Source organism: Nannobrachium achirus (assembly GCF_963921795.1).
Source record: "Nannobrachium achirus genome assembly, chromosome: 14".
NCBI classification, from domain to species: domain Eukaryota; kingdom Metazoa; phylum Chordata; class Actinopteri; order Myctophiformes; family Myctophidae; genus Nannobrachium; species Nannobrachium achirus.
This window is the reverse complement of record NC_137821.1, coordinates 29,559,332-29,578,081: the sequence shown is the minus strand read 5'-3', so window position 1 is coordinate 29,578,081 and position 18,750 is coordinate 29,559,332. Positions and strand designations below refer to the sequence as shown.

Sequence of the window (18,750 nt, the reverse complement as noted above, 5' to 3'; positions counted from 1 at the left end):
GTACCAGGGTTCTACATATCTGTAACTGGTCTGATATACATCACGGGCCAGATGGTCAAGACATGGTGCAACCTCGCCCTTCGCTTAGGCATATTATACCCTAGTGGGGTCATCATCACAATGCATCGTCAAAGGTAAAACAGCATGCATTGCGCTAAAAGAAAAATTTCAACATTTATCTGGCACTCTGCACATGACAGCAAAGACTCATTAACGGTGACCAGTAATGTCTAAATGTTTTTTGCCAATTAGTTCACTATTGAAAGGCTGTCCAGTGTCCATACTCTCTCCGACCAACCTTTTGTCGGAAAGATCCGGTTCACAAAATGGCGTCACTCGCAACTTCTGAAAAGCATTGCACCGAATTAGAGTTCGGAAAGCTGCACATCGGAAAGTCGGACATTTTCGTCGAAAAGTTTGGTGGTCGGAGAGAGTAGTGGTGGTCGGAGAGAGTAGTGGAAGTGATTTCGGACATTGTCTTCCTACTATAGCCTACATATAGCCACACACAGGGGTGTGCTGTCTTGGCAAGTAGAGAAGTTATCTGGGAATCAGAAGGTTCCAAGTTTGATCCTGCTCATTCTGTCTAACCCTGACGACGTGCCTTTGAGCAAGACACTGAACTTCTAAGTGCTCCAGGCGAACAGGTTGGTGGTGCCTTGCATGGCTGCCTCCGCTGTCGGTGGTTGAATGTAAAGTGCTTTGGAAAGAGGCACTATGTAAATGCAGACTGTTTCACCATCGCTTTCCCCTGCTCATTGATTTTTGTCACAGCTCACCTTGGACATTTGCTTCCCCATCTGTCTGATAGGCTCTAGGACCGAGGCATTATCTGAACTGTGCAGTGTTGGTCTAAATGAACTTTAAAAGACAACCAGCAGGAAATGGTAGCCAATAGTGCTTAGTGCTTAGAGCTGTATTGCATGTGATCGTGTTGTGTGTGTGTGTGTGTGTGTGTGTGTGTGTGTGTGTGTGTGTGTGTGTGTGTGTGTGTGTGTGTGTGTGTGTGTGTGTGTGTGTGTGTGTGATTGTGTGTGTGTGTGTGTGTGTGTGTGTTTTGTCAGTATGTGTTTTTTTGCTGCCACTGAGAGTGAGGAAGATCTAAAAGAATGTGTGTCTTATAAGTAATTAAGTCAAACTTACTCCATGATTTGGTGGTTCAATTGACTAAGGAGTATATCACACATGTACTATGTTGACATGGGTTCAAGTAAGTTTTGGGCTTGTGTTACAGCTACTGCATGTTTTTTTTTTTGTAAATACGTATTTACAAAACTGTTCAAAAAATCTATTGGACAGGACTGGCACAGTATAAAATGTTGGACAATATATAAAGAACAAATTGGAGCATATAGCTCAGCAAACCAAACAGCCATGGGTCTAATCAAAGTCTTCCTCTCTTACTACTACTTATAAATAAATGTCGCCTTTCAAATAGTGAAGATTGGTTGTGAAGCTTGTTAAAAAAACCTGCCTCTTTAGTGTGAGACGGGTCTGAATCTCACTGAGCGGATGCATGAAGGACACCTTTAAGTGGAGACACAGACACGGCATTAGCAGCAGCTGTGAAATTGACAAAGAAAAGTGTGATATCGCTTCTGTACGAAAATGAAGCTACCTTCACTGCAACACAAACCTGCTTGTGGAGGTGGAGTCCATTCAATAGCCATTGTCGTCGAGTTGTATAACTTTCTTTGCTTGTTTTGCTCAGTTCTCCACTGTCCTCCTTCCTCCAAGTATGCTACCTTTTTTTACTTTCTACCTTCCTTTATTATCTTCAGTTTACCCCCATACTTCCTTCCTTCCTTCCTTAATCCTTCCTGCCTTCCTTCCTTCATTCAGGCCAAGGACCCCTTAGTGGAGAGAGAGATGAAGCAGGGACCCCCACTACCTCTTCATAGATTCCTTTTAGTTTAATCGTTTGACAGCACAGTCATCAGTGTATTTTGGATTCATGTCAATTTGTGTTTTCAGAGCAGTTTGCTCTTTTTCCCCCTCTACACCAAACCTCTTTGCCGAAAATAGTTGATCTACAAGCTCACAACGCCAAAGCGTTGTGAGCTTGTAGATTTCTATCACACAAAGATTTGGAGGCCCCCCTGTAGTAACTCTGAGGACTCCCTAGGGCAGTGGTTCTCAAAGTGGATTTCAGGGACACTCTAGGCCGCTTTATGGGGGTCTAAATTGACCCTTACAAGTCTGTAACTTTGACAGTGTACAAATGGAACCAAATGGACCCGTTGGGGTTCATTTGGTTCCATTTGTACACTGTCAAAGTTAAGGGGAGACCTTCAAATTTCAAAGTTTGGGAACCACTGCCCTAGGGGTCCCGGACCCCATGTTGAAGACCCCTGATCTAGCCATGTTATTGTACTGAGTCACTTTAACACCATTGCCATCTGTGTCTCTGACCGTCGCAGCATTACGGTAGACGAAGTCCAGGCCAAAGTGGTGTTTGCCCTGGATAAGGAGCGGGTTCTCTCCGAGGATGAAGCGCTGGTGAGTTACCCCGCGTTCATACATCCCACCACCGCACTCCACATCCTCCATCTGGCATCTCTGTCTGAACCTCTAGAACAGTGGTTCTCAACCTTTTCAGCCCCCCCCCCCCCCCCCCACCCTGATGAGCACTAAGAGTTGAGGTATTACATTTTGTATAACACGATTCTATTTTGAAAATAGCAGATCTAGAGGCGGAAAATTGATCGGAAAAGTCGAATACAGACTCCACCCACCCCCATCTTGGAACACTCACCATAGATCTATAGAACATCTAGAGCAATTGTTGTTAAAAACTTTAGTATGCCAGGCTTACTCAAGTTATCTTGTACTTCAGTTTAACGCTGCAAAATAGTGATCCCAACACGTATTTCTTGTGTCTTTATCTGCCTTGCTTTCTCTGAGATTTTGTGTTATTTTGCTCCATTGTCGATTTCTCCACCACTATTTGACAGGCACTTTCAAAACAGGGTCCCGTCCACATTCATTTGAATTCAGAGCGATGTTCGCACAGTTTCCCCAACAATGATTTTCCTTCAAGTTGCAATCCGTGAGAATGTGGCTGTCTGTTCCACTGTAGAATTGTTGCGCGTACATCCTACTAAGCAGCACACATCCAAATATCAGTCTGTAAACAAAATGGCTACATTAATTTACTTTATTTTTACCACTTAAACTCTACATACTTTGTTGAACAGGGTCCCCCCTTTTGCCCTCTTCCCTACACTAAATCGCTTTACCGAAAATAGCCAATCTACAAATTCAAAGCATGTTCTGAGCTTGTAAATCTGCTATTTTCGGTGAATCTTCAACTGCTCTACTAGGCACCACCTACATTGTACTGCCGATTGTACTGGCGTCAGAGGTCTGCCTGTCTGCTACCCCTCCCATTAGCCAGTTTTAATAGGATGTTAGCCTACCAGTAAGACTCCCTAAATCGGGAGATAAGCGACTGTCAGGTCGCATACACAAACTTTAGAAGGCAATGGAGCCAATCAGGACGGGATATGGGAAATGGGACAGATCTATGTTGATGACATGACTTTAGAGACTGTGTACCGCTTTGTGTGATTACAAGCAGTGTCCAAAAATGTGTTTTGCAAGAATCTGCCTCATGGTGGCACTTGAAGAGGGCCATGTGAGAAATGAGGGGTGGGTTGTGGTTTGGCAGCCAAGGAGTCTGTGTGCAAAGTTTGGCATGGATAGGGGCAACGGTGGCGGAGAGTAGGGCAAAAGTGTGACGTGACGTGTGAAGGACAGACTGACTGACAGCCGGTGGAGGTTTTGATAGTAACTGCGACCTGACAATCGCAATTACTAGATGCCCAGACATCTAGAGTTTGTGCCACTATGAGGCTTTCACACTTACGTCGCACCGCGACTGATCTCTGTATATGTCACTCCTCCTTGTCCCTTTTATGCCCATATATGGAGATTTCTATCTCAGTCCTTTTCCCTTTTCTGCCCATATGATCCCTGATGTCATTGTTATATGCCCATATATGGGCATGCCCCCTTGACTGATTTGTTTGATGTCACATTGAGATTAGACAACATTTGAGGTTGACATGTTGGTATGTTTTTGACAATAACTATGCGTTGAGTCGACACATCCCTCATGTCCGGTCAGGGCTGAACTTGTGCCACTGAAGTTAGGCTTTACGTGTCTATCACATTGGCTTAGTGCTATAAACTGATCTGGAAAGACTTAAACAGTGTTAGTATAAGCTGGAAAACACCAAAGCCTCTGCGGCAGTGGCCCATGAAAAGGCTTATGAATGAGGAAAATCAGTGCTCGTTTGTCAGCTGGCTAACAGGAACACGTTCCTAATGAATTCAAATGCATCTGAAGAGAGTGAATGAATATGAATATGCATGTGCATGCATATGGAAATGGTTACTTATCTGTAATCAAAACAAACGCTCATCAAGCTGAACAAATTAAACAGGTTACCATTGACAGCAGTTAACTGGCAATTTATTTTAGCAGAGGATAGCAGTCCAACGCCAGCAGCTTAGCATCGCGGTTCAAGGACAGGAGTGGTAGGACGATACAATTAGATGTGTGTGTGCGTGTTGAGTGTGTCTGTGTATGCACACACACACACACGCTTTCTTCTACATTTCTTCTCCAATAACATTTAGCTTTTGTTGAACTTTGCCTCTCCAGCCATGTAACATTTCTTCAGTATGGGTACAAAGACATTTCCTTGGCTGCTTGACATTGCAATTCCGTTGCCGTGTAGCCACTTCATACGTGCACTGTAAATAGATAAATAGCGCGATTCCTTGGCGATAACGCTGGGGCTTTGTGCCACATGCAATTTGTGTGGGGGAAAAGGAAAGAACAAGGAGTTATTTCCTATTTGGTGGACTGGTACTGTAATGTCTGAAAACATTGATTACCATTCTCCCACCGGAGCCAGGAATGAGGCCGTAGTTTTCGATTCTGTTTCTCCTCTCCACAATGTGTTTTCACACCTTTTTATTAGTTTTCCACTCCCACCCCCCTTTCTTTCTCTTAAGAGGCTTTGGACTCCACGGAAAATTCAGTTTCCACTTGGGCGGTCCAGATAATTCAACAACAGAGAGGATTCTCAGTAAAACAGCTTGATGATAAGAGGAGGCACACCCCTCCATAGGCCAGGGAAGGCACACATTGAAGCTCTTCTCTCTCCGTGTTATGTCCTCATGCTATAATCCTCCCGTATAATCCACACTTCTTTATGTAGACTTAAACAGTCACATTCAAAAGGTAATCTTCCATTGTGGGCAATTAAAGAACAGCACTGAGTTCCATTTCATTGCAGGCTAAACAAAACAGATGACCTGAACCGATCTGCACATCGGCACATACAGTAGCAAACATCATGCCACTGATAATACCAATTATCTGAAGGTTTGCCCTCTCCTTCCCATCAAGCCTGTTGTCTTCCTTGGACATCTGCTATGGAAAAGACATTCTCAGGGGCACTGACGTGTGACCAAGCTTGGACACTAGCTATGGGTTTGGCAAATAGAGCAGTGCTGGGGAAGATTGCTTTCTCCTTTGCAATAGGCATTGGTGCAGAGGTGAATTTAACCTATCCATCTGTTACCCACCTCTGCGCCTCTAATGACCCTCACTCGCCCAGCCACAAATAGGAAAAGACTGAATATGAATTCGTTTTTTTCTCCATTGAAGATTAGAGGGAGAGGGTTGGAGGGTGGGATGCTCAGCTGCTCACAGGAGGTCATATTCTAGGATGAAACGTGAGTGGGGGTTCTGCCACCCTAAGTGCTGAGCAGAGGGAAAATGTTAGATGCAAGAAGCTGTGGGGGAAACACTTGGCAAGCCCAGTGGGAATGACTGTTTTCACTCCTTAATATTGAATATGCTCTTGGGGATACTTTCTTCATGTCATTGCATGAAGAAAGTGTAACTACTTTGCTGTAGTAACTGCACTGTTTTGGGCATGCCCATATATGGGCATAGTGGTTGGATCCGCGGTTCCAGACTACCGGATGTCCATATATGCCTATATTAGTCCATGGGCCATACGAGATGTCGGTATCGGAAAGGTGGCAAAGGTTATCATGTATTTTTGAAAAGCTCTATATCTGTAGATTATATTTTGGTATGATAACCCTTTCTGAGACACAGCTAAATTGGTGTTATCAGCCACTAGAGTTGGTTCCCATTAACTTTACATTACGGGAAAAAAAGCAAAAAAAGAATCTGCTTTAAGTAGCATATGAGGGGTCAAACTAGGGGTTTTTCATGATTCTGAATCCATTGCAAGCATCTGTTTTGCACAAAAAACATTCCTTGGGCAAAAAAAAAAAACAGCCCCACAAGACTATGGTTTAGTGATGAAAAGTGATGAGTCATCACTTTTCACACTTTTGTGGGGGCCGTTTTAGCTCAATGAATGTTCTTTATGCAAAACGGATGTTTGCAATGGATTTAGAATCAGGAAAAACCCCTAGTTTGACCTCTCATAATTATGTTACTTAACATTTTTAGCTTTTTTTCCCCTGTAATGTAAAGTTAATGGGACACCAACTCTAGCGGCTGATAACACCAATTTAGCTGTGTCTCAGAAAGGGTTATCGTACCAAAATATAATCTACAGATATAGAGCTTTTCAAAAATGCATGATAACCTTTGCCACCTTTCCGATACCGACATCTCGTATGGCCCATGGACTATCGGTATCAGTATCGGTCGGATCTGCGGTTCTGGACAACTGCCCATCCGACTGACTACGCTGGGCATGGCACTCCCTCGGGTCATCATTCCGCAAGGACGGATGGACGGACAGGGAGAGATTTCATGCATTTACTGAAGGAAAGGGTAGCAATTAGTTTCACTTATGTAAATATGTATTGTCCACTTATGGAAATGAAAAGGATTTTGAGTGTTCACAATTGCGTTAAATTCCCTACATTTCTTCTTTACAAAATGTATTGGTTATTGATACTATTACAACATGTAGGGTTATTGATACTAGAGTAACTCATGGTGTACAGTATGTGTACATCTAACAAGTGATAACATGAGTCAGTTCACGGTGTGTCAGTGTAAGCTGCTTCCTAGTTCCTTCTTGAATACAGTATTCACGTTATTCCTGGCCCCGCTGTTCATATCCTGAAAGAGGCGGAGGCTGAAAAAGCTAGCCTGAAAAACATCATTTGGTTTCCTGTTGTCCTTGCATTAAAGTGTCAGTAGTTGGCGTTCTAGGCTCTGGGCTCTGAATGTACCTGGGTTGCCATGTCTGCTTATAATAAGCAATTTGTGTCTCTAAAAAAATAGTATATATATTTAGCTTATTGGGCTTACTTTCTAATATTTTTTAAACCAGTGATTCCCAAATCTTTTCATATAAAAAACCCCAGATTAACATATTTGTCCACAGTCGCAGACCCCCATCTGAAAATATGTGGTGCCAGGGACCTCCACACAGATTTATGTTAAAATGTTTCAAAAATATTAAAATTTATTTTTTTCCCCCTCAATATTTTTTAAATAGCAAATATACAAGCTCACAATGTGTCGCAATGTGACGGTTACAGTACATGTCTCCATTCCGACATGTCTCCTTTCTGACATGTCTCCTTTCCGACACTAACCCTATCCCTAACCCTAACTCTAACCTTAACTTAACCTCTATGGAAGTGTTGCCACTCCGACAATAAGAAGTCAATGTCGGAATGGAGACATGTCGGAATGGAGATACGTCGCAATGTGACACATTGTGAGCTTGCTGATCTGCTATTTTCAAATGTAAATGTAAAGTAGTATAGCCTAGTTGCTTCTGTTGGGCTTATTTCTTTTGCAAAATCTGGCAACCGACAATCCCATGTCACTTCCTTACTTGGGAGGAAGTGAAAAGATGTTTTTTGAAGCACACACCCCCTGTAAAAGAAAATGGCAGCCTCCATAGAGAGGGCCAGGAATATGGTGAATAGAGGGAGAAAGAGAGGCAATTTAACCCACACAATAGCCTGAACACGTTGATTGACGTTACACCTTATGACACGTTGTCAGCACAATAATCCCAGCAACAATTGGCAAACCGATTATGCGGCACAAAGTCATAGATCATTTCAGTGTAATGATCAGTGTTATCATCAGTGAAATCTACATCTGGCCCGAAGAACGCAAAGACATTCTGAAACATCATGTGCCATCTAAGCTGCCATTTTGTACTGGCAAATGGAAATCCAACTTTCAGGCTTCCTGTAACTGTTTCTCTGCAAACCGCTCTTCCACTTAGTCTGGAAGTCTGATGCTCTGATAAATGAGGCTCGACTGTACTATTTTAAGTCGCTGTAAAAAATACCAACGACCACTGGGCACTTGCTCATCTCTGTGTGAGTACTGCTTGTCAGCTTCCCCGGGTTCACAAATTAGATGCTGAACTTGTGATGTTCTTATCAAACCCGAGATCACCGGCATGAGTTTTCCCCTGGCTGTCATTCCATTTCCAACACCTGTCTGTCAGAGTGCTGGATTGACGCCGGCCCACTGAGTAAACCCACACCTGCAAACCCCCCCGCTCCGCCTCCGGGCCAGTGTCTAACCCATTATAACCTGCATTCAACCTACTTGAACCGCTTTAAACATTATGTTATGCTTTAGCTATTGAAAAATAGCAGATATACAAGCTCACAGCGCGGTACCGAGTGCCGCGCTGCGAGCTTGTAGATCTACTATTTTTCAATATTTTGACCTGATTCTATAAATGTCTTCTAAATCCTTTTTTTTTCTTTCCTGGAAATACTTGTTTCTATCATCAGTGGTTCTAGATTTTTTTCACAACAAGGACCCCCAGAATTATATGTATTTGGTCACGGACCCCCATCTCAAAATATGTTGTTCCAGGGACCCCCAGAAGCAAAGATTTGAGTTAAAAGTGTTTGATTTAAAACAAATATATATATATATTTCAAAAATAGCAGATCTACAAGCTCGCAGCGCGGCACTCTGTGCCGCGCTGTGAGCTTGTATGTCTGCTATTTTTGAACAGCTAAAGCATGAAATAATAGTTAAAGTGGTTAAGATCTAGATAGTTAATATAATAATAGTTAAAGGGGAAGACCACCCATTTTCAATATTGAAATATGTCATTAATATACCTTAGAGGAGTTGTGTGGAAATAGAAAAAAAGTTCCCCCCTTCTGTGTTGCCTGGAACTGGAGGACTGATTTTGGGGTTTGTATTGTAAAGTACAATGTGTACTTGTGTACAATGTACAATGTGTACTCATCAAGTTGTACTTTACAATACAAACCCCAAAATCAATCCTCCAGTTCTAGGCAACACAGAAGGGGGGGAACTTTTTTTCTATTTCCACACAACTCCTCTAAGGTATATTAATGACACAGTTCAATATTGAAAATGGGTGGTCTTCCCCTTTAAAGTGGTTAAGAGAAGAGCCACGCGGATTCGTTCCCGGTCTTGACGGGCTAATACTGTACCAGGCCTCAAGCGTCACCTTTTCCCATCTCCGGCACTAAGCTCACATAATGTTCCGTACAGCCCGCTGCTAAACACGTGCACGCCTGCGTGCACGGATGCACACACACAGACACCTCCCATGCATTACGTTACCCTCACTCCCTATCTGCTACCGACCAGGGCCAGCCACTCAGTCCGGGCGCTTCACACCATCTGTCTGAGCTGGTTGACATTTGGCCCTTGCCAACACTGTGGATTTTCTCTTCATCAGGGGGTCGTAGGACATTTGCATTTGGTTTGAGTGTATCGACCCCTCTCTTTGGTTGAACCACAAAGCGATTGTGAAACTATTCCAATATAGTCCAACATCGGTATTATGCGGAATACATTTTATTTTATAGCAGATCTACATGCTCACAATCTGTTGCAACACGACTTGTATATTGGCTATTTAAAAATCACATCTGTGTGAAGTGTGAGCGCCACGCATATTAGACACGAAACACGTGCATATCTCCTTGTATGGGTGGAGTTCCGTGCTCATATGGACACTCAAACAAAACGTACAAACGTACAAAGGTTTAGGTTATTTATTATAAGATTGATGTTTAATATAGGCTACTGTATATACTTAGCTTTAAAAATATCATTAAAAAGTTATGTGTTCTTTTTTATCAATTTGTTCTCAGATTTAAGTTTTTCAAATTGATTAGAAAATGTTCCAAATTGGGATTGATCATTGGTCCAAACCTCTGGCATTGGTCTGGCTCTACTAACGAGGGGCTGTCAGTCGGTGTGTGTGCGTGCGTGCGTGTGTGCGTGCCTGTGCGTGCTTGTGCGTGTGAGTGTGTGTGTCCACACTGACTGAATACACTGTATCATCGTCAAATTACAACAGAAGCGCATGGAACATCGTATTACCACTCAAATCTCTATCGCAGTCACTGACAATATGCAGTTTGATGGTCAAAAGTCAAAGATCAAGAGGTAAATGTATTGTCGAAAGGATGAGACTGATTGCATTTGAAAGCATGGGTCAAGCCATTTCAGATAATGTAATATAATGTAAACTGATATCAAAGTTTTAAACCTTTGACCTTCAAGTGAAAAAACACATTACTAGACATCTCATTAAATGCTGATCCTGCATATACTCGCGAAATATTTTCTGATGTCCGGAGTGCTGATCCCGGGTATACGTGCGATATATTCAGTAAAGTTGATTAGCCTTACCTTGCGGTCCGGGCTATCCATTGTGCGTTGGTAATGGCCGCGATTTGTTTACAACGCACGTTGGCGTGCACGTGAAGTGAAGCTGCTCCATAGAAATCCATTGATCTTGCAATCTTTAGTCTTCATTTACTCGAAAAAATGAGAGACAAAATGCCGGCGCTCTGTGCAATTTAACCCTTCAAAGTAAGAGGCGCTAAGGAAAGGTGGTGAGCCCCACAGCTCAACTATGCTGACTTCTGCCCTTTGTTGTTGTTGTTGCGACCGTCAGGTCGCAGTTACTATCAAAACCTCCACAAACTGTGAGTCCGTCAGTCCGTCAGTCAGTCCGTCCGTCAGTCTGTCTGTCACACGTCACATGTCACACTTTTGCCCTGCTCATATCTCCGCATCCGTTGCCCCGATCCATGCCAGATTTTGCACACACACTCCTTGCCTGCCAAACTACAACCTCCAAGGACCCCCGGAGCTCCAGGGACCCCCAGGTCCCTGGGGGACCCCCAGAAAAATGACCAAATGTGCAAAAATGACCAAATGACCACCCCAACGGGGCTGCTCACGGGGAATTCCCGGGGACCACCGACTCCTGGTGCTCCAGAATGGATGCAAAAGTGGTGGCGCCCCCAGTGGAGGACCCCCTGCCACTGCAGCGCACATAAAATGCCGTAACTGGGGCTAGGAGCGACCGGGAGAGCCGGGGCCGGTACCTATTCGTCCGCCTCGGCGGCGCGGAGACCCCACCCCTCATTTCTCACATGGCCCTCTTCTAGCGCCACCATGTGGCGGATTCTTGCAAAACACATTTTTGGACACTGCTCCTACAATTTTTGCCCTAAAATCACTCAAATCGGTACACAATATGTCTACACTCATGTCATCAACATGGATCTGTCCTATATAGCGCCACCTTCAGGCCGATTTTTTAAAACACATTTTTGGACACTGCTCCTACAATTTTTGCCCTAAAATCACGCAAATCGCTACACAGTATGTCTACACTCATCTCATCAACATGGATCTGTCCCATATAGCGCCACCTTCAGGCCGATCTTTTCAAACACATTTTTGGACACTGCTCCTACAGATTTTGCCCTAAAATCACACAAATCGGTACACACTATGTCTACACTCAGCGCCACCATCAGGCCGATTTTTTTCAACCACATTTTTGGACACTGCTCCTACACATTTTGCCCTAAAATCACGCTGCGACCTGACGGTCGCTTATCTCCCGATTAGGGAGTCTTACTGGTTTTATATCAAATGTGTGAATACGTATCCTGACTTGGTGACTTGTACAAGCTTTATACAATGTATTGATTCCTGTAATCAAAGTAGCAAATTGTCCCATGTCTAGTCTACGTTCAGAGTCCAACCACTTTTTAACTGGCCATTATGTCATATTTGTTGGAGTCTAGTGCAGGGGTCTTCAACGTTTTCAAGCCAAGGACCCCTTAGTTGAGAGAGATGAAGCAGGGACCCCCCCATAACCTGTTAATAGATTCCATATACTGTAGTTTGATTGTTTGACAGCACAATCATCAGGGTATTTTGGATTCATGTCAATTTGTGTTTTCAGATATTTAACCACTTGAACCGTCAATACTTAAAAAAACTTGACATATCACTCTGTACTTAGTCTGCTCTTTTCCCCCTCTACACCAATGCTATTTGCCGAAAATAGCCGATATACAAGCTCAGCTTGTAGATCTGCTATTTTTGTCTAAAGTTCTCCGAATATGGACGCTAGGGAACTCTGAGGACCCCCTAGGGGTCCCGGACCCCCTGTTGAAGACCCCTGGTCTAACGTTATGATTCAAATCACAGCTACAGGAACAGAAAGACGTCCCACCAGGTTCCAGAAGGGGGCAGCAGTTCCCCAAAGTTGAATGAGGGCTAATGGAAAAAATGGAAAGTCACATTCACAGGTCATTTAATCTCTTTGCTGTCATGGGGTGGGCCTGGGGGGCTGCTTTTCTCTCTTGCACTGAGAGGGAGGGAGAGAGAGAGATGGGGGAGAGAGAGAAAGAGAGAGAGGAGAGGGAGAAGGAGATGGAGAGAGAGAGAGAGAGAGAGAGAGAGAGAGAAAGAGGAGAGAGATTTCTTTCCTGTTCAGAAATGAACAATCCTTATCTGCCTCCAAGAAATCTATTTTCTTGTGACTTCCAGGTTTTAATATTTGTATTTTTTTATGGATTTTCTTGCACTGGATGGGGGATATAGGAGCCGAGTTATTTATTTATCTTTTTTTTATAGCCCGCATTAAATTCTCAGAATTGCCTCTTTGGAACACCATAAACACCAAATCACAAAGGATAGCATAGCAGTTTTGCAGCTGAAGAGCTAAGCTGTACAATGGGCTCTACGCCTGCTTAACTAACATGTACATGTATAGATACTGTATAACTCTCTACTGCATGGGTCTTCAACAGGGGGTCAGGGACCCCTAGGGGGTCCTCAGAGTTACTACAGGGGGTCCTCCAAATCTTCCAATCCTTTTTATTAACAACTTGAACCCTATAGTGTCCATATTCTGAGAACTGTAGCCAATATAATATAGCAAATCTAGATCGGCTATTTTCGGCAAAGAGGTTTGGTGTAGAGGGGAAAAAGATCAGACTAAGTACAGAGTGTAAGGTCAAGTTTATTAAGTATTGACGGTTCAAGTGGTTAAACATCTGAAATCACAAATTGACATGAATCTAAAATACACTGATGATTGTGCTGTCAAAGGATGAAACTATGGAATCTATGAAAAGGTTGTGGGGGTCCCTGCTTCATCCCTCTCTCAACTAAGGGGTCCTTGGCCTGACCCCTGCTCTACTGTATGGTTCTTAGTATACAGTACAGTATCTGTACTAGCCTGATAGCATGTGATAAATCACTGGGGCTTGTTCCTTGCTCATGTTATTTTTGTTTACTCATGGATTATACTTTAGTTGAGAAATGGCATAGACGTGTACACTGGTCGGCAGTGCCACACCTGGTAAGCCACTAGGGCTGTCACAATTATTACATAATCGTCTAATCGCAATAATTATTATTATTTGACATAATCGCAATTATTTGGGGATAATCGTCATAATCGTTTACATGTTGAAAAGTGTTATATATGTTCAAACATTAAAAAAATAATGGAAATAGCAGATCCACAAGCTCACAACGCGTTGCGAGCTTGTAGATCGGCTATTTCCACTATCAATGTTCTTTTTTGAAGTGTAAAGTTGTCAAATATGTCAGTAATTTCTTTGTATATTTAGGTTATGTGTCATACCATGTGCAACTTCAAAGCCTACAAGCCAAACAGAAATGTAATTGTCGACGTCAAAAACACAATTAAATCGTTAATCGCAATTATTTGAGTGACAATTAATCGTCATGTAAAATGTCATAATCGTGACAGCCCTAATAAGCCACAGCATCATTGTAATCACATATACAGTATGAACTGTGTACGACCATCCTTCTCTGTTTCCAACGGTTGGCCGTCGGCTTAGCCACTTGCTAGTGCAACCCCCAAATTTCCACTTTGTCACCCGCCCGCCCCGACGCCGGTGCTTGCCGAAAACGTACGGCCAAAAACGATGGTTAGAGATGCGCACAGCGCTGCGGCCGCAAGCTCGCGGATCAGCCGTTTCTTTTTGGTTTTTATTCTGTCGGCCGCGGCTGTCGACGTCAGGGCTGGGGCGGAACGGAACGCTCGATTTAGAGTTTCGGAGCCTCGCAACGAGCAAGCCCTTTTCAATCTTACTGGTTTTCTCACTTGTAACACTTGTAACATAGTATGCATAAACGCACGCACGCACGCACGCACGCACGCACGCACGCACGCACAGGGCCGAGAGGTAAAATGGAGTTGCTTTCTCCCATTTGTAGTGTTCATCACCCCTCATCACACTCCTCATGTTTGTTCAAGCCCAGCTAGAGTGTTCTCAAGTTATATAATGTGAAATGACAGGCTGAAAGCCGAGGTGGGGCGATATGTGGTTTATAGTGTCAGGGTAAAGACAACTGACCTGCTAAAAAGGCTGTATTTGTCATGTTGTACCGAGGTAGGAGGAGGACATGTGATGGCGGGGGGGGGGGGGATCTGGGTGGGAAGTAGGGGAAAAGGGTGTGTGGTGGAGCTGTGCCTGTGAACATATCGGAGAGACGTGGCGATTCTGTCCCCCTCAATCTCTTGCCCTGCGTCTCTCCTTCTCCTTGCTGTTGCTAATCTCCTCCGCGCGCATCCTTTATGTTATTTGAGCACAAGATATCACTGGAGGTCGTGCTGGGGGGGGGGGGGGGGGTGCTTGTAATGGAGTCAGCAGGCAGTCAGAGGCGAGAGGGAGAGAGGGATGAGGCGAGGTGAAGGTGGCTCTTTAACCAAGTCCTCATAGAGGGTGATGAGAGTCATTTCACCCCCAGTGCCTTTAGTTGCTCAGAGCACGGTGCGCTGAATGAAATAGATCTGGCCTTGGACATGAAAATGTTGAAATGTCCTCGTGAAGAATCTGTCTTGAACTATTCGTCATAGATCTGAAGATGCTCATGCACACAAACCCGGGCACTGATCTCAGGTGATTGCATGGTAGTGACAGCACATTCTGATTTAGTTTTAGACAGTCATAGTCTTTTGAATAAAAATTAATTTAGTTTCAGACATATTTTAGTCATCTGGAATGTTTTAGGTTTACTCTAGTTTTAGTCGATAAATACCATCATCTTTTAGTCAACTAAATCTACAGTCGATGTTGTTGACATAAATGTATTTTGGCAGGCCTTGATGGTGTCATAATGCCTGATTTTACAATTGGTTGCACTCTGAAAATAGCCGATCTACAAACTCACAATGCGTCGAAGCGTCTTATTAAATTCTCGAGATTCTACAAAACTGTACTGGTATATTGTGTGTGTGAAACCAGGAAATGCCAGCTTGTGAAAGTAGCATTGTAGTTGTTAACCTATGCTTGTAAAAAAAAAATCTCTTAGTTAAATAAGCATTTTTATTTTTGAGAATGTTTGTTGTTCTAAAGGTTGCTACAGTATGTCGATTTAAATGCTTTGCATTGCTTCACAAGCACATGAAGATTGTGATCTTTAAATACTAAACGTACAAACAAAACTGCTTCACAGCTGGTTCACAACTACACAATTCAAAGAAACTTCTCTGTACAGGGACATGGTTCTCTAGCCTGTGGAAACCTAAATCAGTTCTTAGAAGGTTTGCACTTGCACTCTAGAGTTTCACCTACAGCAGTTCTAATTCTACCGGGGTCATCTCCCTTCTCCGATTCCCACACTCTCCTCATCATGTGCAAGGCTTTCCGGGCAAGTGCCCTCCGAATCTTCAGATCCTCTTCTGTCCAGGCACGGAGATTTTAAGATCTTGACTACTTTGATCACCGCCCCGCTGGCAATAGCAACGGTTCTGTCCTCTGTGATGAATGCCATTACTTTTGTTTTCTTGGCATTGAGCTTGAGGATGATCTTCCTGAACTCCATTTCTACTGCCAGTAGCTAAAGCACCGCCGGCCCTGCACCAGCGCTAGGGTTGTGTTGGTGGAAATGAGGTACACACACACACACCTATAAATACACAGAACCACCTTGAGCTTGACACAACCTTTCTGTTGCACCGTTGTCCCTCTTGTCCTCATACATATCCATTTCAGCTTAGCCGTGTAACTATCCCTGCAGCGATGGCCCTCGTGACGGCCCCTCTTCATGACTTTACAAACATACAGATCATAATGCTGGGACTTCGGAAACATAGAAGTGTAATCACTATTGTTGTGGCACCCCTGTGGAAGACTATAGACAACAATGCTGCTTGCTCATCAGAATTTCCTGGTGTAGCTGATAGAATATTCATGGTATTTCACACTGAGCGGTTTACAGTATAAGGCCCAACTCCTCCTCCTCCTTGTTCCACTCTGAGTTGTGTTCAGCTGAATGGAACAGATGGGTAGAACTATGGAAATATGACATAATTGGTAATTTTACTGTACTGTCTGGTGTGAATACACTATGTAACATAGAACATAGTTGAGTCCTGAAAAAACAACGTTATTGTCACATTAAAATGTGAACAATACTTACAGTATTTTGCGTAATACAATAGCCAAAGGAAGAAGTTATGGCACACAAGCCCAACAACTTTTCTTTTGAGAAAAACATAATGCCCCAAAAGTGCTGCAGACAAAATACAGACAAAACCTATTGACAAAACGTATTCATATAAGGTTTTATTGTTCGACATGCTGATGGCATTGATGGCACCCCCACAAAAGCCTCAGCCTTGAGGGTTAGGGTGTCACTGCCATGTCATGGATTGTCAACTGTCAATCATAGCCATAGGGATGCACCATCGGTATCGGCCAGATATTTGCAGTTTTCGGTCAATATATGTATCGGCAAATAAAGCTGACATTAATCGATGACAGTAGCCGATATTTATCTGTTGTTGAAAAGCATACGTTTTGCGCTGGCTATGTTGGTGAATTCTTTATATGCAGCCTACCAAGCTTGAGATTCCAAACAGATATTTCTTACTGTATAATGAAGATGTATTTGTTTCCCAGGCACAAAAGGGGGAAATAAATATATAAACAAATATCGGCATGAGTATCGGTTATCTGCAAAATCTTTATTTTAAACATCGGTAACGGCCAATAATTTATTGGTGCATCCCTTTATGTAAAACCACTAAAACCTGGTCTTAAAGAGGTGGTGCCACAGTTTTGTACTTTTTCTGTTTTGTATGTGTCTATGAAATTACTCTAATAGATCCCCAGGTGTGGTTATAATGTGCAGATTCGTCTTCCCTGTGTACTTTTGGTTACTTCCTGAAAGCTGAAAGCCTCTGAGTCAAAAGGCCCAGTCGAAAAAACACCGATTCAATGACATCATAAACTCAGCCCCTCCCCTTTTACCATACACCCAACACTGTGGGTGTGGCTAACCTCAGCTGGGTTAACACCCACCTAACAACAAGGCATACTTAATGAACTGGTGGGTGTAGCCACATAAAAACCCAATTTAAACACTTTCTGTACACTTTAAAAAAAAATCTTCCTCCTAGTATAATAATGATACCTGTGGGCGGGAGTTCATGGCACCGCATCTTTAATGGCTGCACCTTTCACTCAAATGTTGAATGGTGCTTTCCTCCAGCATGCTCCTATGTCAAGACAGACATGGGGTGTTTTGCCAGAGATGCACAAAATCATCTTCATGCTGTGCATCATGCACTTTGCTAACCTTGGTTTACTTTCTATACATGTTTCATCCTTCTTTTCAGTTCATTGTTCATGATGTTGCACAGCACGTAATCAACAAAACCTCTGTCTGAATTAGTCAAACGTGAGCTGATGTCTTCTTACTTCTCAACAATATCTCAAGTCAGACCACATCCTCCAGTCCAGTGTGGCGTGGTCAGGAGGGAAGGAGGGAAGGAGGGACAAGCGTGGCCAACACAAGCGGCTCGTTGAAGAACTCTCAGAGAGGAAGAACTCGATGTCCTTTGTTGGGAGAACGCAGGAGATGCATTTTGTGAGGTCTCCATGGCGACCCCACTGTACAGCAGATAATGACAATCTCTCCGGGACCACGGGGGAACCAGAACAGCGCACGTCCTCCAGGTGTCGGGTATTGTGGCACTCGTGAAAAAGAGTTACAAAACCTGACGTTCGCCCTAAGAATGTTTCCCTCCCTCCCACATGATCTCTGGGCTTTTCAGCCGAGCAGAGATTGGGCTTGCAAGCAAAAGGATGACACACAGAATGACAAAAATCCTGCGTTTGTCTGTCAGGCCTCGCTCTTTATCTGAATGACATTTGCTTGCTCAGGCTCATCCAGGCTCTGTGGAAGTCAAGGAAAAGAGCCTACATCACTATTCATGGTAGGTGCAGATCTAGAGGAAGTGGCATGGGTTCGGTATCGTTACCATGTTTGCCCGGACCCGTGGCAATGTGATCAGTCACTGTGAAATGTAGGAGACGCCCAAGTACTTGCGCATACTGTAACCCTGCGCCATTGTATTACTGGCTTGCAGTGCTTTGTCTGTGACCTTTTTATTTTGTGTTATTAGCCTC

At 43.5% G+C, this 18,750-nt stretch overlaps 1 protein-coding gene across 1 annotated transcript in view; it reads left to right on the top strand.

Annotated features, from left to right (window-relative positions):
- Positions 1-18,750, top strand: part of LOC308298693 (glucosidase 2 subunit beta-like) — a 205,762-nt gene that overhangs the window by 39,485 nt on the left and 147,527 nt on the right. Inside the window, exon 8 of the mRNA XM_080742338.1 lies at positions 2,421-2,499. Within this exon, the coding sequence (XP_080598464.1) occupies positions 2,421-2,499 (79 nt within the window). The remainder of the gene's footprint in view (positions 1-2,420; positions 2,500-18,750) is intronic.